The sequence below is a fragment of the Paralichthys olivaceus genome, chromosome 6 (genome assembly GCF_024713975.1).
Source record: "Paralichthys olivaceus isolate ysfri-2021 chromosome 6, ASM2471397v2, whole genome shotgun sequence".
Taxonomy (NCBI): domain Eukaryota; kingdom Metazoa; phylum Chordata; class Actinopteri; order Pleuronectiformes; family Paralichthyidae; genus Paralichthys; species Paralichthys olivaceus.
The window spans coordinates 7497401-7520628 of record NC_091098.1 but is presented as its reverse complement, the minus strand read 5'-3'; the positions used below and the strand labels follow the sequence as shown (position 1 = coordinate 7520628).

Below are 23228 nucleotides of genomic sequence, written 5' to 3'. Positions count from 1 at the left end.
CCATGCACAATAAGAGATGAAAGTAATAAAAATGAGTCCATGTGGTGTTTATGCTCCTCGTGGTGAAGGTTCAAAGAAGGTGTGGCTGCATAGTATATGAAAACAGTCCTGGGTCTGTACACTTGTGGTTGATGGGATCGAGAGAATATTGAGGATCTGATGGGATTAGTGGGAACTGGATTTGGAGACTGGAGGTGACTGGGCAGGAGGAGGGTCGCAGCAAATCACTGAGATTACAGCTGACAGAGAGGAGAAGAGATTTAAAGTTTGGCACCACTGACATGACATGATTGGCAGATTGAGATTATGGCAAAATCTGATTGAAGTAAACACCCGACAGGCAGCTGATTAGAAGAGGCAGAGAGATAAGAGTGAATGGAACTTATTCTAGTTTCATTAGATCTGAAGTACTTTTGAAATGACAAGGTACATATTAAATAATAACAGGCTTATTTTACATGTCCTTTCAATATATGTATGGTGGGGTTCAAACATCTTTCAAGACAAAGTGGCCCCAGATTTAAGACCCAGGTTCCGCACTGTGACACTTTCACTTATATAAAAGTCTTCTTTTTCATTTTAAAGTTAAATTACTATTGCCTTTCATTGAGTGGAGAAAATCATACTGGTTTTATGAGATTTCTCTCTGCCCTGTATTAACTTTGTTGTATACTCTTTTCTTGATTTTGCCTAAAGGAATTACAATTTTAAAGGTGCACGTCTTCAGTAGAAACCACTGGACTAACCAATCGTTTGCTTTTCATCAAATTTGCTACAATTAGAAAAATACAAAATAAAACCACACTCTATGCGGGGGTGTGGATGCACTCTTGCCCTGTTAGGTGATGCCTTCATGAACCTCTGAGCGACCCTGGCCCCCCCACACCACACTGATGTGCCACCAGAAGGTGAAAGATTTTGTAACTAGAGAGAAATCCTTGACACTTGGCAATCTATCATTGTACATGTGATCACTCAGCCCTACAGGGTTTCAGACATATGTACGTGAAGGAAACAGGAAGCCCCCCTCCATTATCGCATCACCTCACAGCCCGGTGCCTCCACACCTCATTGCTTCATAATGAATGTTCGAGCCTCCTCATGTGGGGGTGAACAAGATTGCCACACGTTTTGTATTAAGCCGGCCTAACTTAACTCCAGCGGGCGCAGCACAGTGCCTCTTTATCTCGTCCTGTGCTGTTGCTATTCATCCTGCTGCCAGGGCTGACAATAGCACCATTAGTCATCAGCAGCAATGGGAGGAGTGGGGGGAGATTGTTTGGCAGCACCTATTAAACACACACACCGCCTAATACCGTTTTTCCTTAACGCACATGGACAGACACACACACAGCAGCTAAGAGCTAAACCACAGCTTACTTCGACCTGAGCAAACACCTTATAATAATACTAATAACCCTCAGATAAAAATAAGTTGTGACTCTTCAGGAGACTGAATGAATGAGTATTTTCACATTTCTAAATGAATGAGAACAGATTCCCTGTTGTTTCATATACAATTTATTTCATTTGATAAAGGCATACACTTAGTGTGAGACCAAACATTCTAGAAGAAATGTACATTATGCCTCTTTTTTTTTAACAGTGATCTCTTCTTTACAAAACATCAAATCAAAGTTACAGGTTGATTAAAAACAATCCCATTGACCGATGAACTCCCAGTCTATGAGAACTGCTTCTCCTCCGATGGACACTGAGGAGCAAAGCCACTCTATATGGACTTGAGACACAGACTATACTTTGGGATGGACATTTTCAGGGTTTCACTAACAGCACCTTCCTCTTATTTTTCACTCTCACAGGGTGAAAAGGCTTCGTGTTATCACTTTGTCTCATTTGATCCCTGCAGATTTGTCCCAGCCAGCGCTTCACACAAGCATCTATGCAAAGAGATTATCATCAGGTTACAAAATGGCAAAGTAAAGTAGCCTGTCAAATCTTTTCAGACCAAGTCCCAAATTGCATTGAAATGAATCCTGTGTTCAGGCTCAAGAAAGTATGGTAACACTCATATTCGCAGCCCTGCACATCCAGTACAGTAGTTTATTAAGAAAGACTGCTTTAAGTACTAAGATACATAAGGGAAATCCCTGTCTGAGCAGCTATGAAGAGAATATGTCATTCATCTGTCTGTACAGCACTTTTGGAGAGCAGAAAAGCAACAGAAAACATCTGTGAAGAAAAAAAACAGATTGTTTTTGAACCAAACTAATAAATGAGAAAAAACGTTCTCAACTAAAACACTGTCTTTGTGTATGGTTGGTTGAAAAAGTTTTTTAAGAAAATTGCTGAACATGCACTCACTTTATTTCATATTATACAGTCATATATACAGAGTGGATTACAGGCTTGTAGTGGAGAGGATTGAGGCTTTTAAATGATTGATGAGCACTGGGCCAGAATCACCTTGCATCAAGATCCTGTTTTTTCTCTTCCTTTATAGTCCAGATTCAAAATTAGAATTTTTATTTAGTTATACAGATTTGATCTTTTCATGGCTCTCCAAAAGGTGACGTCCACGTGGAACAATTCTATCGATTTCTCTGCCTGAACAGCCATGAATTGATCGAACCTGCAGCACAAGGGGTGAATAAAAACAAATCACTGTTGCACTGATGTTCATTAACTCAAAAGTGCTGTGGAGGGAAATACAGCCTATGATGTGTCTTGTTTGAATTGTACACAAATATGGTTGTAGAAATCCCATGCTCGCCACACTGCCACTGTATTTACTCCAACTGAAATGAAAAGAGGACTTATTCATCCTTGTTGAGCGCTGCTGCTCTGGGATTTTGATGAATTCCTGCTGAAGACAGCATTTACACAAACTTTGCACCATATTCATGACATGAATACATGCATTATTTGAATGAACAAAATTATGTAATGAAGCTTTTGCTACGGGTAACTGGATATACCCAGTTTCAAAAGGTATAATATTAGCCTATGCTTTTTCTGAGGGTGTATCAAACGACAGAGTAAGGCAGTGGAAGAAGTATGAGCATGAAAGCAGGATCGTGTCTACAGTAAAGAGTGGAACAGAGCATGGGTAAATAGGAGGGCAGGAGTCTTTTTTTTGTTGGTGCTGAGACCAGGAACAGTGGAGCTGTCTGGATCTACACGTCAGCACCCCCTATGCTGAATGTCATGAAGCCAGGCTTTAAAGACAGTGAGCAGTCCGACCCAGGCCCAGCGAAAAAAGCTACATTCCCTGCACAGCTCACAGCTCCGTGCTCTAATAAACCATACTGTACATTTCTAGGGATGGTGGATTCGTGCACAGGCCTGCACTGTGTGGGAAGAATAGCTTTTTATGCTGTGACGCACATCACGTTATGCAATCCTCATGTAATCTATCACTCAGGTGTAATGAGCCGACATCTACAGCGCACAGCTCGGCTCGTTGGTGCAGTCATTGTGGCTGTGGTTACTGTCCACGTCCCTCTTCTTCAGCTCTCTGCCCGCCTTGTGCTGCTGACTGCTGCCACTGTGGCCGTGGTGAGCCGGCGATGACGAAGGCCGCTTGCTGTGCTCCTGGTGGGGCCCGTGATTCTGGTGGTGGCCATGAGCATGCTCTTTCCCTCCGCCGCCAAGAGAATCTGCATCGTCCCCGTCAGCGAATGCCACTCCTCTCTTGGTATCGTCCACAGCCTCAAAGTTGTTGTTGTGGGTGTTGTCGATGATGTCGCTAGGCGGCACCACCTGCAGGTAGGCCCTGACGCGGTGGTGACGGGCCCCGGCGTCATCGCTGAAGTCAATGACACGGCATTCGTAGGTGCCCTCGTCAGACAGCTTGACTCGGGAGAGGCGGAGTTTGTGGGAGATGTTGCTTCCTACAACCTTCACAACCTGGCAAAGATACACACAAAAAGAGATGCCATTATTTAAAAAATGTAACTCTCACTACAAGGTTTTGAAACCTTTGCTGAACAGTGTCAAGTAAGCAGTTTCAGACACCAGATAAATCCTGGACCTTCTCCGGAAGAGCTGTGTGTGAGAATGCAAATGTCCGAGTGAGAGGCCCTGGACTTTCTCCTGACAGCCCACGAGTAAAAACTCTAGAGAATGTCAAGATGAACGCATGCGAGAACACAGTAGGAGATTTTCCAAAGGATTCCCAGTGAGTACGTGGGTTTGTTAATGATGTTTCCAACACATGACAAGTGCAAAAGTGAAAAAAACATAAAGGATACAAATATGGATGAAATAGTGGTGTGTCCACAAAAAGACGTTGACAAAGATGTCAACACAGTTTTTGGTGATATGGGCAAACGCTGGTGTTCTCCACTTCAGAAGTAATCAGTTACGTCCTGCCTGCTGCACTAACCCTCACCTGAATGTCCTGGCTTATACGAACATTCTCCTGGATTTCTGTCCAAAAAAGGCAAAAAGCATAAAGATGTTAACTGATCTGAACTACACCATAATATCTGTATCTATGTATATGTCCTTCAGTTTCTTCCTGCGTTCCAGCCTAATCTTTTCCATCCTGACATCCAATATAATGTCTTTGCCCTTTATTGTATATGTAGCTGAAGATTGGCCTTCAAAGTAAAATATCTGGGAAACCACAGCAAAAGCACATAAAAAAAAAAGAGAATACATTTTCCCCATAACACACAAACACTTACTTTTACTATAGATGCTCATTCGGTTTAACTGTCTGATGATTGAAGTGGTTATAAGGTACACTAGCTCACCTATTCATGCATCTACCAGTTATAACATATCACGTTGCACTGTGGGCAACCCGTGTCATGATTCCTTTTACTTTAATGTTATATCATACTTGTACTATTACTTGTACTTTTGATCTATTATGCTCTGCTACCTGACAATTGACAAATAAATGGAAGAACGGACCAATAAATTATAAATAAATTCATACCATTTGAAGTGAGTCTTGCTGTACAGAATATATTATTAAAACAAAAACAGACAAGCAAAAAAATAAATCATACAACATGCTTTCCTATGTGAGGCTAATGTTGAGTAGACACAACTGAGCTGGAACATTCGGATTGTATTCGCTTTTACATTTGTTCTGAGAGTTGGTCTATAAGAAGATAGCCACAGCCAGAAAGCAGTTATCTTCGCTTAGCATAAAAACTAGAAAGAGGATAAATAAACATCCACTTACCAACACCTGTTAATTTGTACCAAAAAAAAGTGTACTGTATAAAAGTGCTTATGGTTCGAGAACAATAACTTTGTCTTTATTGTCATGTGGCCAAATACACAAAAGAAACTCAAGTCAATGCTGACAGCCAAGAAACTGTTTTCCTTATTATGTAAAAGCACAGCTTATTGATATTCTTATGCTTTTATCTATTCTTGTATTGTAGCTCTTATCTGTTGTGTTTTAGGTCTTATCTGATCTGTTGTGTTTTAGCTCATGTCTGATCTGTTGTGTTTTAGCTCTCTTCTGTTGTGTTTTAGCCCCTATCCATTGTGTTTTAGCTCTTTTTCATTGTGTTTTAGCTCTTTTCCATTGTGTTTAAGAAAAACTGACAGTAAAGTTGACTTCAACCTTTGTACAAATTAAGCAACTAAAGTGTAACATGTATTTTTCTACTCTTGGCGTCTCCACTCTTTTAAAATGAAAAAAAATTATACTATCAGTGAGTAAGATTTAGACAAAGGATAATTTTCAGTTCCAGTCCCTGTGCACTGTTGAAATGATAAAAGCGAAAAAACTGGGCCCACAAAAAGCAGATCAGAGCACAGAGCGTGCACACTTGAGAGGGATATCAATACTCTCCAAAGTGAGAAGAGCGAATCACAGTAAATCCCAAAAAGTCAAACTATTCCTTTAATTGAATTAGCATCGTCTTTGCATTCAAATTCAGTCAAGTATCTCTTCACTTGCCGGTACCACCCACTGAACAATTTTACAGTTATCTATTTAAATACATACAAATGTAATGTTTGCCCATCATATCAGATAGATAGATAATGCTGAAAACACTTCAGCCTGGATAAATTCGACAACAGCACCTCCTCCTCTTCATCCCAGCCAAACACACAAAATATACACAAAAGGTGCCACTTAACAAATTCTATTTGTGGCCTTGGAAGTATGAAGAGACCACATCTTGACGCTAAGTTAACAGAGCAACACAGTTGAGATGATGAGAGTCTGGGGATGTGACGCACCAGGATATAAATAAGACTTTGTTTATCACCCACCTTCCTCCCTGTGACGCCAGTAGATGCTGGATTGTGTGTGCATGTGTGCCGGACACGCTCCCTGCATATGCTTGTGACTGCATGTAAAGCCTTGACATTGTTTTGTAGCACTGCATTCATCCTCAGTTTGTGTCGGCATATGTGAGAGTATAGCTACCATATTTTTGTTTGATAAAAAGATGCAGGCCAACATCCATTATATACAGAAAGCTCATAATGATTTTCCAGCTGCACAGCCTGCAGTGTTCAGCTCCACCCACACACACACACACAAACACTTCGTCACCCAAACCACAGCTGGTGCTTTCATTACAGGGAATCAGCAGCAGCTCGCCTGGTGGGAGAGAGGAGAGAGGCTTCATGTCTGTTGGTGTTTGTATTTTCACACACAAAGAACAATGTGAATGTTTTCTTATTGTTATATATCTAATATTTATAATTCTATGTACCTTCCAACCAACATACCCTACTCCCTAACTATTTGTGTACTTACCAACCTACCTACCTTACAACTTGTGTACTTATCTATGTACCTTCCTACCAACACCTACCGACAAACATACCTACCTACCAATCTCCCTCAGCACCTCCCTTTGCATAGCTATCCTTATAAAACCTCCATTAACCTTCATTAACTGTTGAGAGTCTAACCAAATCCTTATCTCTAACCATGACTAATCGATGCCTAACCTTAACCTTAACCTAACAACAATTCACATCTATCATAACCTTAACCAGAGCCTCAGAATATATGTTTTGCCTCATCGGGACCAGGTTAGGTCCCCATGGGGTCTACTGTTCCTCACAAAGTCAGTGTTTATGCGGGAAAAGGTAACTGTACACACACACACATACACACACACGCGCGCACACACATAAACATAAGAGAAGGATTTGTTGCGAATTTTTGGAATTATGACATCCTACATTCAGCTCCCTTTTGCAGTTAATTAGAAGGAAAAAATCCACAATTTAAATAATTCAAGTGTATGGTTGTGCTGTCTTCCTCAGTAAAAAGTCCTCCCTGCTTATTATGAAAAACTGTTCGCATGGGTGAGTTACTAATCATCTCTTTGGACACAAGAGGAGTTATAAAAAGTTCTACTGACTTCCCAGCCGGTCCCCCTCACTGTTAATAATTTGGATATGGTGTTGCACTCATAAAGGTTGCAGAGGCGTTTATGAGAATCTGACGATGATGCATCGCAGGCCATGCCCCCTCAGGGAGGACACCACCCACAAGCACTGTCTGCTCTTTGGCTGACGCTGTGATTCTACAAACCCATCATTGACAAAGTCAACATGCTACTGGGTCTGTCTTCTGGAGTGGTCACTGCACTGAGAGCATCATCAAGTGAATAAAATCCTTGTGTATGTAATACAGCATGAGTACAAAATCTGCGAAACAAAAACTTTGATTGTAATCATATGGGATTCTGCCTCATTTCATCATAATAGCTAAGAAAAATGCCTTTCTCAAACAAGGAAGGCAGATAGTGGTTAACTCACACTTATCTTTGTAGCATCCTTTGGCATCTCCTCCTCGGGAGCCACCTGGGAAAAAAACAAGAAGAACAAAATGATTTAATCCTTTTGTATCATGAGGTGGAAATGTATAGACAATAGTGGACATACTTTGTTGAGCCCCAGATTGGTAACACATTAAAAAAAACAAAAAACTACTGAGTAACTGCTTGTGTTTCATCCCAGGAAAGTCACAAAATAGTTATATCCTAAGTTTAAACCCAAATATAGGCTGATTATGTACCAAAATATATTATGCATTGACTATTTAAATATCCCCAATCTTTAAATCCTCCTGGATGCCATTGCTGGCAGTGGGCACTGATGTAAAATAAGTAACACAAGTTGAAAATGTTTTTTTTTTTTAAGAAAAGTTAAATGACTCCTTTCCTATAGTCAGTACGTTGGCCACAGATGGGACACATGTTACAATTGCAATGACCCCTGCAGACTACTGCACCAGGAAGAAATGGTATTCCACAATAGAGCACACTTCCTGGTAAACATGACTCTTTTGACTGGACAACAACAGGGGGCAGCCCTACACAGCAGGTTCTGCATGTGATCTGCTAGTTGCTGTACTGACAGATAAATGGATCAGTCATGTCTCATCCACGTGCTGGTGCCAATTTAATTGGTTTGCTGTCTGTGGTTGATGCTCCTGATAGTGCTGGAGCCTCAGTGTGAGACAGAGTACAGACAATGTAGCTGTGGCGGTTCTGGCTTGTATGGCGCCCTCGGCGAACCACCCCAACATATGTGTATATATATTTATATAATATATAACTATAAATACCCAAATTATACACAATCATTAAAATGACAAACACTTAAAATGTATGAAGAACCAAAGCAATATGTAAATCTAAATAAAATACAGAATCAACTTATCACAATTTAATATCATTCTTAACGATTTCACACACCAGAACAATCTGTCTGTGAAACTACAAATTCAGAGTATTAAGAATGAATTCTTGTTCATTTGGTAGCATTTCATAGTGTGAAAGATTTTACTTATTTTTACATTTTGCATTTTGACAGAAGTAGAAATTTTACCAAAAACCCAGTCATTTTCCCAGCAGGATAAAGGGCCCCTGATCCTTATTAATTAAGAGGTAAAAAACCCTCACGAACAGACATTGTTGAAGGTGGTACCTTCATGTTGTTTTGAAACCTACTTCATTGGTTGTCCAGGGTTGTCTGTCTGTCCAGTCCAGGTGGTTCCTGATGTACCACCACTGGATCTCCAGTGAATACGAGGGCATCCCTGCCCCCCTGAAGGAGCAGGCCATCTCCACATCCTGACCTCTCTGGGCTGTCATGTCATGAGGCACCTCTGTGAACATGGCTGGAAACACACAGAAGGAGACACAATTTAAACAATGCTTTTTTAGTTAATGACTGCGAAAGCAGTGGAAAAGATCAAGTAAAGATGGCCCTCTATAGGTGGCCACATTACAGTTTGAAAGTTGATAACAACTGTTTGGGAATCAGCAGTAGAATCTCCAAAATCATTAACTTAAATCTTTAATTTAATTTAATCAAAAGTATTCAACCTTAAATTTTCTTGCACAATGTAAAGTACCACCATATATCCATGGTGTTGATTCAGTGGACTTTCCAATTTATGACCCATAATTAATTTTTTATTAAGAATTTAAAAGAGTCACAGCACTGACTCTGGCTCAGAAAATTCTGACATGTTAGTGTCTGACTTCTTTGCTCATGAACAAAGTGACTGAAATGTTGCTGAGATAAGTTATAAAAAGCTGGTAACTTATCATAAACAATCAAAAATCAACGTGTTAATCATTTAAAAACAGATGCATGATTTCATTCTCAGCTGGATTTTCAAGATGCTACCTCACATGTGATGATGAGAATAATAGAAGCGACCGGATGGATTGTGTGTGTTTGATGAAAAGGTGAAGAAAGAGCAAGAGAATGAAATTGTGTTGAATTATAATCAAGTAAAAAGTTAGAATGTAAAGAGCAGAGAAGAATGCATGACTTTTGTATTTAAATATATTGTGGTTGACTGATTTAAAAAAATACAGATTCACTATTTATAACTTAGATAGTACATGAGAAGAGGAGGAACATATATATATATATGGTCCCTGTATTATCCATTTCAGTAAGTAAATCTGACTCAAGTTCCACAGAACACATAGTAGAAGTGTTGCAATGCGTTTGCAATGTTTCCTCCCTTTATTTCACAGCTGTGTAACTGCATCAAAGCTCATTCCTGCTCCCATCCTTAAAAAACTCGACACATACAAAACAGAAAAAAACTAAAGCTGAACCCACATTTTGGTCTTCACCAAGCTGTATAATAAAAAACCACTAACAGATCATTGCTGACAGGGACGATTGAAGTATTTTGAATGTAACTTAAATTGAGTTTGATATGAGCCGTGAGACATTATTATTCCTTATTCAGTTTTACCTGGAAACAAATTTTATACCATGTCAAAAACTGAAATTAAAAGGAATGTGTTACAATTACAGATGATGGAATCACAATTTTTATCTACAAACACCAGGTATTAATACTGAAAACCCAGCTGACATTTCATTATTTGGTTCAGTCAACAGAAAGCTGGACATAATCGCCATCACTTTTCTTTTAATGGAAATGATGGGATGAATGTTTTTAGCCTACCATTTAAAGTAAACTCCTGCATTATATTACAAACTCTCAAGCAGTATTAGACTGCGCCCATGGTTTACCCACGGTTAAAAAAAACCTCCTTATATCCTCACTAGTTTTGGTGCCAGAGAAGGTGAAATCGGACTTTCCGGGATTCATGTCTTCACAGGATCCAATGGACTTGTACACATCTAGACTGTGAGTCAAACAGTCATTTTACTTGGAGAGGCTCCTGCTGAATGTTATCAATTTGTGGACACTGTTCTCCAAATCATATTACAGATATGCTCTGAGCAGTGAGCCCTGTGGGAATTAATCATCCAATTTAATAAAAAACTTTTTAAATCGTCCTTCAACATAAAAGGCAGCTTCTCATCTTTTTCATCATCCACATCAAACCACACTCTCATGTAAGATTGAAAGTGTCTTTTCTTCAGAGGAGCCTCGCAGGTCACACTTAAATACAAGAAGAGAACTTTTAAGGGTCACTACTACCACATATTATTTACACTTGAGATTATGTAAGTTCTGCTTAACAAGTGAAACAACAGCACGATGGCCGACTCTACACTTTATTTCCCAAGACTCTCATTAACCATCTTCTCACAAATATGAAAGTTTGTTTTGGATCAAATAGTAGTTTGAAAGAAAAATATTACTTTACAGTCCACTGGCTGGCTTCTTCCAGAATTTTAAAGCTTTAAACTACATCTGAAATGGTGTTTCGAGGAGAAAGATTTCTATTTCCGAGCATCAGATAGATATGTGGCTGACAGCTTAGCAGTATTTTATGGCAAAAATTCTGAAACCTTTATGACTTAAAAGTAGCACAGGTAGAGAGGACTCATAAAACCTGAAAACTAAATGAACAACATCTATCTAAACGATAAAACCAGCTAATGTCCGTGTCATGTCTGCAGCTGGTGCTGCAGCTAGACTGATAAAGCACCAGGAAGAGAGACATCATCTCAGCTGTACTTGCATCCTTGCATCGGCTTAAGCTTAAAGGTACAGTGTGTATAATTAAGTGACATCTAGTGGTGAAGTTGCATGTTGCAGCTGAATAACCCTCACGTCACCCTCCCAAACATGAAAAACAACCTATGGTAGCCTTTAGTTGTCATAAAAACTCAAAAGGTGTTTAGTTTGTCCAGTCTGGACTACTCAGTAGAGAGGACCCTCTTGATGTAAATATAAAGTATTTAAATATAAAGGGTCTTTTCTGGGGTAAAGAAAACTACAATTCATACAATTTAGATGAAACAAACTAGTGAAAACATCATGAGGATTATTCTATATTCTGCCAATAGATCCCTTTCACCTAAATTTTACACACTGGACCTTTAAGTATAGTAATGAGGTTAAGGTTTTCCTTTTTGTTTTTATTGCACTTAAATGGCCTGGACCCTAAATACATATCTTGGCTTCTCTGGCCACTTTCTACTCCCCAATCTCTCAGATCCTCTGATCAGCTGGTCCTGGCTGTTCCTTGGTCGAGACTAAAGGACAATGATCATTCACTGTATAGCTGCCCCCTGATCTTTGGTGCATCTTTATATTATTTACATTCAAGTTCTCTCTGTCTGTCAACATATTTTAGACTAGACTGAAGACTCCCATGTTCTCCCAGGCTTTTGAGTGTCCTTAAATTGTTTTTAAAAATGTTATTTAATGTTATTTAATTTTATAGTCTGTTATTTAATTCTTTCTTTTATTTCACATTGTGTCTTCTTTTATTCTACGGTACTTTGTTTTAAAATGTTTTTTTTTAAATAAACTTGATTTATCTTGACTATGCTAGGCTACTGCTCTTGAAAGGGCTGCTGTACATGTCATGGGGGACAAGTTTTTTTTGCTGTCACCAAATATAAACTGTACATTGTTTGTCTGTCAGAAGCCTAATTGTATACAATACGGGGAAGGACTTCTATCTTTATTCTCTCTTGAATTTTGTAAATGGGAGAAGTAGCGTCCCTCAGGGGGGAGCAGGTGATGGGCCAGCGCCCAGCAAGGTTTGTCAAGTGGCTGATCCTGATGAAATCACAACAAAGGATTATTGCCAGAACTGGATTATTACCTCAGAGATCTTTTGGGAAATACTATGAGATCAGGACTCACATCCAGGTGGGATGAGGGATTTTTTCATTTTTCAATACAAGCTGATATTTCCAAGATGTCTGTGTATATTTCTTTAATATACACTATTTATTTATTTATTTTGTAATTGGTTATTGTAAGCAAGTCAGCTGGCAGCATCAGCGACAGATCCGCCTGTTCCCTTAACTATAGCTTGTGTGATTTCTTCCCTTATGTTTGTTACATAAGGTGAATTGTTATAGTTACAGTGGTTGTTTTAAAAATAAAAAAATCATCAATGTGGATAAGAATAAAAAAGACTTTTTACTTGAAGAAAAGAGAGCTTTTTCTATCACACACCATTCATACACTAGGGCAATTTGGAGGTCAGTATCTTGCCCAAGGACACTCTGGAAAGCAGACTGGAGGTGCTGGGGATTGAAACCCCTTGTAGCTCTTCACTGAAACCCAGGCAAAACTTATTTACGCATTACTAGCTGGTGACCCACGACACTAACCGGAGCAGCTCTGATACAGATACTCAGGAAGCAGAAGAATTTATTTATAAAATCTTTCTTAACATTTCAATAAATGATTCCAATGCGGAAGAAAAAAATCAGCCCAAACCTTCCTCATATCAGAGCTGGATGATAGCATGATCTTTTTTTGGTGAAAGGTAATTACTAGCTCCATAAATCATCTCATGACAAATAATAGCGGGTTGCACTTTTAATACAGTGAATGTCACAATATTGTCATGTGGGAATTCCCCATCAAACAACTACACCAGGTTGTGTTTTCCCTCTGGGGAAATCCTGTGTCACAGATGAAGGGTTTTGCTCCACCACATGGTTTCCTAGATCCCTCAACTATCTGTCACTCTCAGCTTTTACCCAGAAAGAGGAGTGACACTTCAAAAGCTTGTCTGCCCGTGTCTGTTTAATTATTGAGCTATTCCAAAGCAAACTCCTTATGCATATTTTAACACTTCTAAACTTCTGTCAAGCGCCCCTGCCCATACATTTGTCTGGCTTATTCCAATTTTCAACTGAGCTCACAGATTAACCTGAGCCTGTGCTATGGATCTGTCTTGTATTACGAGAGTAGTACAAGCCTCAAGTCATACATCCCTCTTGTACATTGATCAAATCTGCTTGTATTTTTCATTTGTGAAACCCAAAACGCACCAGGTATCGATTTGACATTACACAGCCAGAGCTAGCAACAATGCCTACAGCTCCTCTCTTGTAGATAATATTCAAAGCTGGGACATGAAAACTGCTGTGTAAGAGATAGAGCCACTAAATTTGCTTTCAGCAATGATAATCTATCTTTCCCCACTTAGCTGCGAAGCCCACAACGCAGAAATCCATGCACACTTCAGCTGTAATGCTTCAAACATTTGGAGACCACAAGAAAATGTGACAGTCATTAGCAGTCCATTATGATGTAGAGGGAGATCAGTTTTACCAAGCAATTTACAAAATCCACAAAGCAAATTCTAATCTGATCATATAACCAGTTCCTCTGGCTTTTCTCTTTTCTCTTCATCTGCTTATCAACTTATTTATTCTACAAACGTCTGTCTGTGAAAAGCATATCTCAAAAACCGTTCGTCTTATCAGCTTTACGCTTGGCATATGTATTCTTCATGGCCAACGGCAAATGGCAAACAGTGCCTTGCAATTACAGTAACTGGTCGCATGTCAGATCATTTTGCAGATTTGATTTGATTTATGTCACAATATTGGATGGAGAGATACGGTGCCCATCTTTGTCTTGGCAGAAAAATTCAGACAATCACTTCCTCTTTTGCTATATAAGTAAAAGAGCAATGCTCATTTTGTTGCTGCTGTGCTATGTACTTAGCGGAATTACAAAGCTTGTATTTTGAAAAGTTGCGAACTTGGGTCTAATATTTCCCTTGCTTACTAGAAATAGTGGACACATGTGAATGAATGAAATGTTACATCAGTAAGTAAATCATTCAAACTTATATAAACGCCACACACATAAACAGTAATGAAGCAAATTCTGTTTCATTTTTATGAAAAACATTGACTAGAAAATCGCTGCAAAACAAAAGAATCCACTTAATTTACTGATTCTATTACTGCAGAAGGCTGCAACCAGCATCACGTCACATCAAGAAAACAGCCCATTCATATCAGCCTGGTTTAGAACGAGCACTGGACAAGTTTCAGTCATTTAAAGACAATTTCACAGAAAAAATGTCCACAAATTAAAATCTTTACATTGAATTATCTTCTTCATCTCTGTAAATCTCTGAATGCGTGACAATGAGTCTTCAAACAAGTGGCTATCTAGTGCTGTATCTCTTAGCAACAGTCATTTCTAATCTGCACACTGTCATTGTTGAGGCCATAAAAGGCTGTGATGAGTTGGATGTGCTAACCCTGAAGCATTATCATTATCTCCAAAACAAACAGAGGAAGGCTCTCGGGCAATTGCTGAAAATCAGCGCGCGGAAGCTCCAGTACATCAGCCAAGTCAAACTCCACTTCAACCCATTTAGCAAGACGAGCAAGGTGAGATGGACTGAGACATTAGTGTGAGAGGAAAAAGAGCCTCTGCATGTGTTTGCACAGTGAGTAAGAAAATAAATCATCACCAGAGAGGAATTAATGAGCGGCTTGGTGTTTATGCAAGCGTGAATCTATGCATTTGCAAGAGACAAATATATTTCAAGTATAAAGGGAGGAATTAATATGTGCATGTGGCAGAGAGAGAGGGGCAGAGGAAGAAGGGGAAGGCGGAGGACAGTGTGTGAGGTAGCAGATAGCAGTGGGCGGAGAAGCTGCAGGCACACGTGTTATCGTTTATTTCTTTGAGAAATGGAATGTGGTAATTACTGGCATGATGAAAGAGGAGCAGGTGGTGTTTCATTGTGGCCTTGTCTTACTCCAGCCTACCTAAACTTCCATCTCGCTCCACTTAATAGCTTGGCTTTCTGAGATGCCAACATTTTAGGCAGAAAGGGGAGAAGCTGTTTTATGTTGGGCTTTAGGAGCATCATTTCAAAAATCACAAGAAAGTCAAAAGTTATAGAGGCTTCTTAGCGCAAACAAGTTTGGATTAATGAGTGGGAGGGACATATAGATGTGAAGTAAACTGACAAGTCAATGCAGCATGGACATTTTGTCTTGACCATGTGTATCAACAGCACTTCATCAGCGATTGCTACTGTGCGGACTCTGGCTCCAAATTGGCAAGATGGCAGTAGTTCTTATCCAGGATATCTAGGCTTCATTTCTGAATGGAGGAGTGGAGATGCGTCATCCATAGAGTCTAAAGTTGAATCATCTGAACACTTAGATGTCCAAGTGTTTTGCACTTATGTTTAACATGCATGACTAATGTTCCAGTTGTGATATTCCAGCACTGAGAAAAAAGTTCTATACAAAGTTGCTCTTAAATTAAATGACAATGAAAAAAAGACTGATAACCAGTTCTGTGTCACTTGAAAACTGTCATCAATTATTAAAACACAACGTAAACACATTACTCCTATGCAGAAAAAATAATGTGTTTTGTTACTTAAATTTTCTTTACTCAACCCAACTCCATCAAAGGTGCCTTTAAACCATATCAACACTTTGCATATCTTATTTATATATATACTACAAGCTGTATCAAACATACAGGAGAAGAGAGAGGATGACTACCACTGTGGTGACTGTGAATAACACAATTTTAAAAACATGCAGACTGTGCACATGAAACGTTTTAGCCGCTCACCTCTCCCCCACTGCTCCTCCACGCCTCAACAAAACTAAAAAACATCACTTCACTGGAGCTCATACGTTATTTCACAGTTCCCTAACAAGGGTATTGAGAGACCCGTCATGTATTTGCTTCTATCCGTTTTGCCTTTGGGCTTGTACAACCCAGACTCACTCAGAATTCTTCTCTCCTCGCCACAACGCACTGCTGCAACAGTCAGGTTTTTTCATACATTAGGGCTCTAGCAACACTGAGCGTCTCTGTGCCTTTTCTGCTCTCAATCTAAATCCATCATGATCGGGCAGCCAGAGGCATCAGCCTCTGAATGTCAATGCTGCTCAGTGTGCAAGATGGCTGGTGGTGCATGCAGTACGCTCAAGAGCTTCTCAGCTTCCTGACAATCAGTAGCTATTGATGGGCCCATGCATGTGTATCCCCAATTACACTCTGAGAAAAAGAAGAATCTGCATCGCTCAGTTGTTCAATCACACTTCTGTTAATAGAATTGTGGAATAGAGACAACAAGAAAAAAAACAATCCAGCTAGCTGCCGTGCAGACTGGTGAAATGGATCTCGTCTCGTCTTTGGGTTGATGCTCCTGTCAGCATTGAAGGCTCAAAGTGAGACGCTTATTCTGTGTTCACAGAATAAGTTTGTGTGTCCAAAAGATCATCCAGCGGTGCTCACAGTTTGGGGAGTTTCAGTGTCTGAATGACTGATTTCCAGCACAACCTGTGGCTCACCAGTGGCCAGTTTGATGACCCAGTAGCTTGGGTCAGTGCCAGGATCTGTCTCCAGTGAGTTTCAGTCTCAGATTTTAATTGTTAAGATTAAGATTAAGATTCCTCTTTATGGTCCCACACACAGCATGCAACATGCAAACATGGGGAAATCTGACCATATTGGCTGATATAGTAATGTTTCAAATCTCATAAAAAAAAATTTCCTCACAAGTATATACATGTAAATCTTCAACTTCATCAAGTCCAAGTGAACATTTCTGAAACATTTGAAGAAATTCCCACACAGCATTTCTGAGATTCCAGAAAGTATGAAAACAGACAACCCTAAAACATGATGCCTCAGGCTACAGCTGCCATTGGTCCAGGGGCATAAGAACACATTCACAGTATATTATATGATGCAATTCACATTCCTCTTGCTATTGACCCTTTACAACAATCATATCTGCAGCCACATACTTACAAGATGGTTTCCCAAAGCTCTGCTGTTATCTGACATGCTGTTGTCCATATTAGATGTAAAATAAAGCTTGATAAACCCTTGTTAGAAGTAAATAAGAAGGAATACCCACTGGATCATGTGCATGGTCTTATCTGAGATTAGCAGATGAGAACTCTGTGTGCTCTGGAGTTTTCAGTAATACAGGCTTTGCATTTAGATTTCTATGTTAAAATATTTGCTCCCTGTGATATGAAAAATAACGTTGCAGTGTTTGCAGTTGATGCACCAGCAGTTTTTGCAGTGCCTACAGTAAATCACAGTTACAGATGTAGCAACACAACTCAATCATTTTGACTGTGCCGTACTATGAGTATGAGTAAATGCTACCTGACCTGAAAAACTTCACAGCAGTGTTAATCTGTTTTACTTGTGGTGTGATGTTTTGAACCTGTGATGTCAAAGTGTATGGACACACCTTGGAGTACACTGCTACATCAATGCAGTAAAATGAGTTAGACGTTCATAGATTGAGGATTTTATTCTTTAATGATCTGACAATCAATCAATCAATCAATCAATCAAATGTTATTTGTATAGCCTGTATTCACAAATCACAATTTCAATCAACATATCCATACAAACTTTCTATAAATGGTATTAAACCGATTATCGACTATCAATACTGTGTCTGTCTGGTGGCTAAAGTCATGGTGCATCAAACAAACAGAAACCAAGGTCACAGTGGTCACATGAAGATCTGCACCAACACCGACAGAGGGAACATAATGTGATATTAAAACAAAAACTATGCTCTCTCAAGAACAAGTTAAAATTATTGAACTTCACTACTTATGTTGAAGTGCATTTAGTGGAGGTTGTTCAATGAAAATTGCTGCAGGTGCATGGAGACTAAACCATAAAACATATTTGCGACCAAAAACACAAAACAATGAGCTTAAAATGGCTACAACACTCTGATGAGGTGCAGGAGTAAGTGAAAACTCTCTGTGGGTTCTGTCACTAGAGATGATATTTTTCAAATAACTGTACAGAATAATTAGATGTTATGGTCATATAAGAAAACAGAGGATTAATTAAGGCAATAAAGAGAATACACTTGCAGTACATTCTGTAGATGCATTTGTTCTTACAGTATATCCACTTGTGTTTGTGTCTGTCATAAAGTAATATTTCTGTATTCTAAGTGCCTCACAACATCACATGTACTGGCACCAGACTGTGTATTTTACATACACATGTTCATATTAAAATGCATATGTTTGTTTCTGTTCACCCACTTATACAGCACACACACACAAAGACATGTGTACATGCAAATGTGGTGTGTGTGTGCATGTAGACCTTCACCACCCTTGGCTTTGCCAGCCCCTACACTTGAGCTCAGTTTCCCGCTGTCCTGGCCCCAATCCCAGCTGCCGGCCCTCCTCCCCACAGCGCAGGTCAGGTGAGGTGTGTTTTCCCTCTTAATCAAACGAAAAAGGTTAAAAAGAGAACATGGCTTCCTTTGCCAAAGGGTTTGGCCACAACACTAAGGACGAGTGTGTAATTCAACACAATAATAGGTGCCACCTCTGCACTACAAATTATGGCCACATCATCAGTCAATGATTACTTCCTTTCAAGAAACAGAAACGGCACAGGGAGTTGAGAATAACAACGACGCCTTTGTAGTACAAAGACATTTGAGATGAATGTGCTCTAAGCATCTCTTGTTTCACCATGTGTCTGGGTGAGACATCAGGCGGAGGAAGAGGCTCGATTGTTCATTCAAAAGCCTGCCAAAAATTAATGAATCGCAATTGAATAACCAAAAATCATGATTAGTATCAGTAAAGGATCGGCTAATCATCATATTTGTTATCACAGAGCAGTGAGCAATATTTATGTTTATAGCTCTTTCCATCACGAGCGGGAATAACAATACGGGCACATAAATCTGGCTTCTAAGGCCCCCGCCTTATTTAGTTCTGTTGGACCACATCAGTTGTCTGGCTCAGAGCTCTGGGCTGGAACAATAAGAAATTCAGGACTAGAGCCGGAGCTATTTCTGTCCTCTGTGCTATGCATGCTAAAAAAACACATGCAGCCTGTTTGGGTGCTGTAATCTGCTTTCTTCATTGGAACAATGAGAATCGTGGCTAAAGCAGAATAACTGTCATGTTATACTGTACATTTTCATCATTTAGAGCCAGTGAAGATGGGTTCTAATGATGGAGAGAGTCTCCATGAATAATTGCATATGGTTCTTCAATACCTCAGGGCAGATGTACACATCCACATACAAAGAAAACAAACATGTCTTATTTATCTATTTTATTTGCCAGATTTCCATCAGCATGTTTTTATGTATTTCTAAGTATTCATCATTCCTTTTAATCGTTGCCATATTTTCTTCTGCTGTAACAAATTAAATTAAACTGTTGCGTGGACATTAAAAGAGTAAGAAAGATGGCCACATCAATGTGTTTACAGTCTACATTGTACAGTGCAGACAAAGAGTGCAGTGTCATTTGAAAAAGGTTGCTTGAGCTGAATGGAGTGTGAAACTAAAATAAATCTTCAAAATGTAGAGGAAAATATTGAAAAGAAAAAAGTGCAGCACCGAAAATGAGAGTATGAGAAAGAACTGGAAGGTGAGGATGGCCAGTGGAGACAGAGAGACGGGAGGGAGGAGCTGACATTTAGAGAGCTAACATGTTGATGACAGCCAGACTGTGGACATCAACACTGTGGAAATGACAGAAACAGAGACACTCTTGGGACAATAAAACACTGCTCCACACTTCTCACTACTGCAGCCACAAGGAGCAGCTATGATGTGGGATGCAGCATATAAAATGTACTGAATATCAACAACTACTGAATAGATCTTAGAGTTATGATGGTTTTTGGTTGTTTACAATCACTGATCAACATTAAATAGAAGGACATACATGACAATACTATAAGAAATGTATAACTGCACATATTATGTTTTTATGGATAGCACGGGAAATATGCGTTATCACTTTACCACAAAATGTCTAAATACTCTCTATTTAAATTCTAATTGTAATAGTCCAACATGTGGCACTTGGCAGCAACATCTTTTGTTGGAATGTAAAAGGATTAAATAACTGTAGGTGGAGGGTATAGCACATAAGTCAAACTGCAACTAAAAACATTTTATTTTTCATTTTTATGGTAGAAAGAACTGGGTCGACTACAATACATCATCCTACACAGACGTATTCTTAAAATGTAACAATCTTTTTTTACTCTGAGTAAAATGCAATACTTCACAGGAATGTGGGACCCTAGAACAATTTAGTTCAATGCACTTTATTTGATTATTGTTGTACTTGCGGCCATTGCTGGTGATGATGACATTGATACTGATGATAATGATGATTACAAAAATCACATGGTAATAACAGCCATATACTTTATTTACTTTATATATTTGTTCAATGGATTAGGGGTGGGTGGACAAAGGACTGTACAAGAAATTTTACTGAACTAGTTAATTGTGTTTAGGGCTGTGCCATATGAAAAAAAAATCATTTTCTTTTCATATCAGTGGATATAAATTTATATCAAGATATATATCAAATCTTATCTCATATGTCAACTAGAATTTCTCTCATTTCTGAATCAGATGGTAGAAAGATTAGTGGTATTACCTGTCATTGTGGGAACATACTTTCTACACAATTTGTAGTGCACGTTACTCTGCTTCTTTTCAGACTCAAACATCAAAATCAAAAACTACAATGTTTTGAGCTTTGGGCTGTGTCCGTTGTCTTCTTTGGCAACACTGTCGCTCGAGTTTTCATTTCTGTCATCATTTTCCCACTCCCACTCCTGACACACAGGTGTGCACAGCTGCAGTAGCACAAACAATAGCACATGCTAATAGCACTGCTACTCATACACTCATTTTCATTCTATTGCCATTGTATCGTCCATGTTATATTTCTATCAAGGAAAAGTTATTCTGCAATAATTATCTTTATCGCCCGGCCGTAATTATGAGATGACAGAAATCTGTGTGAACAAATTTCTGTGAACTGACAACAGTTAAAAGTCTCCTCACTGTTGTGTCCATTGAACACCTCCTATAAACAAGGCTGACAGGTGTGGACGGGTCATTAAGAAGCCTGTCAGTCATAGAGCTGCCTCACTTTCTCTTCTAAAAGATAAATCACACAATACCGGCCACAAGCTGAACTTGACTCTGAATAAGCTCCACCAAACAGGAATTCCCATCATGTTAAGACGTACAGTGAGGAACCTTGACATATCTGACCCAAATACACCAGCTCATCCATCAGGCTTCTCTCTCTCTACTCATTTCCATACACTTTCCAGGCAGCTCCTCAGAAATAATTAGCGACTAACAAGTCTCTCACATGGCCTCATAACAAGCTTCACGCTCTAATAATGAGCCTCTCCATACAGTTCTGTGGTAAACAGCTGCCATCAGTTACACAGAGAATCTGCCAGAAGCCTTAAGCCCAAGCAAACCCAAAGACAGAATCTGAGAGACTGTTTAGTCCCATTGGAACATGGGGTTTTACCTCTAATGAGAAAGCACGAATGAATTCTCCGCAGAACTCCACAGTTGGAATTTTCAGTGCCTGTTGCCTATTCATAAGTCTACAATACTCCACAGCATTCATCTCCAACGCTAACAGCAGAATGAGATGATGTGTTTAAAAAGCATAACAAAAGTCAAATAGTTTGAGGGTAAGGGAATTGAGAGATACCATTTCAAAACACAGACCTTCCTGAAAAAAAGCCAGATTCCAAAGTCAAAAGCATAGCCTCTTTAACACTCTAGGAAAGGTACTTAATCCCACCCATTCTGCTATTTGCCATGTGCTTAACTTGCTTTTTTGAGTGGTTAAGATAATCTGAGCAGTTCAAGTAACAGGTTTGAGAGGATCAGGGGAAATGTCTGTGTAAATATAGGAAATCTATCCTCAGTTTTGAAGAATTAGCCTGTTTCTGTGTGCCAGTGTATGGTGAAATATGACTGCAATAGTGATGTTACTCATACCTGTCATCTATAATCTATCATCATAAATCTTACTGCGGTTCCTGTTTCTCGCTGAAAAAAAAACATCCCCATGAATATAATGTGCCAGTATTCACACCAGGTAACAACAGTGCTTTTGAATGTTACCGGAAAATGACTGTTTGTGGCGAAGTGTGTAATGACTTTTACAAGCCTGGATGAAAATGCTCTGCAGGGTGTGTGTGGTCAGTACAACAGGAGAAGAGCTAACTAGCCATAAAACAGTGATGGATGACATGAAGGTTTAAACAGCCATGTGAAAATGCCATTGTATTTATGAGCAGGACCTTGGTGTTCACGAGGGTTTGTAAAATGCACACTACTTGCATACTGAGTCTCTAACAGAGGAAAGGATACTCAAGGTAGCAGGAGATTGACATTTTCTGTCATTTAGTTATTCAGACTTGAGGCTTCTGTCACGTTTAGCGTTTTCTGAGAAATTAAATGAAAAATGTGTTTTTATTGAGGGGTCTCTCAATAGAAACAACAACAAAGACCCTGTTGAATGACGTCGTGAAGCATTGTGAGGTCACGGAAATTGATGTCTTCACCATCATTGCTAATGAAAATCTACCTGACATGACTCATGCAACTCATGTTGAAGTTGAGGTAATGCATTTGTTTTATTCAAATTACACAACAGAAGAAATTAATAAGTGTGATCGATTATAAGTGACTAACACACACAGAGGGAGAAACAGCTGACTGGCTAACAATGTGTTTATCCTTTGTCATACGTCCTTTTCTACAGAA

At 39.3% G+C, this 23228-nt stretch overlaps 1 protein-coding gene across 1 annotated transcript in view; it reads right to left on the bottom strand.

The window, feature by feature from the left end:
- Positions 1-3061: 3061 nt before the first annotated feature.
- The window catches only part of LOC109630586 (V-set and transmembrane domain-containing protein 2-like protein), a 42934-nt gene continuing 22767 nt past the window's right edge, over positions 3062-23228 (bottom strand). The window contains exons 2-4 of the mRNA XM_069526608.1: positions 8916-9085; positions 7720-7764; positions 3062-3870 (exon numbers count right to left, since the gene is read on the bottom strand). Of these exons, the coding sequence (XP_069382709.1) occupies positions 3403-3870; positions 7720-7764; positions 8916-9085 (683 nt within the window). The 3' untranslated portion in view covers positions 3062-3402. The remainder of the gene's footprint in view (positions 3871-7719; positions 7765-8915; positions 9086-23228) is intronic.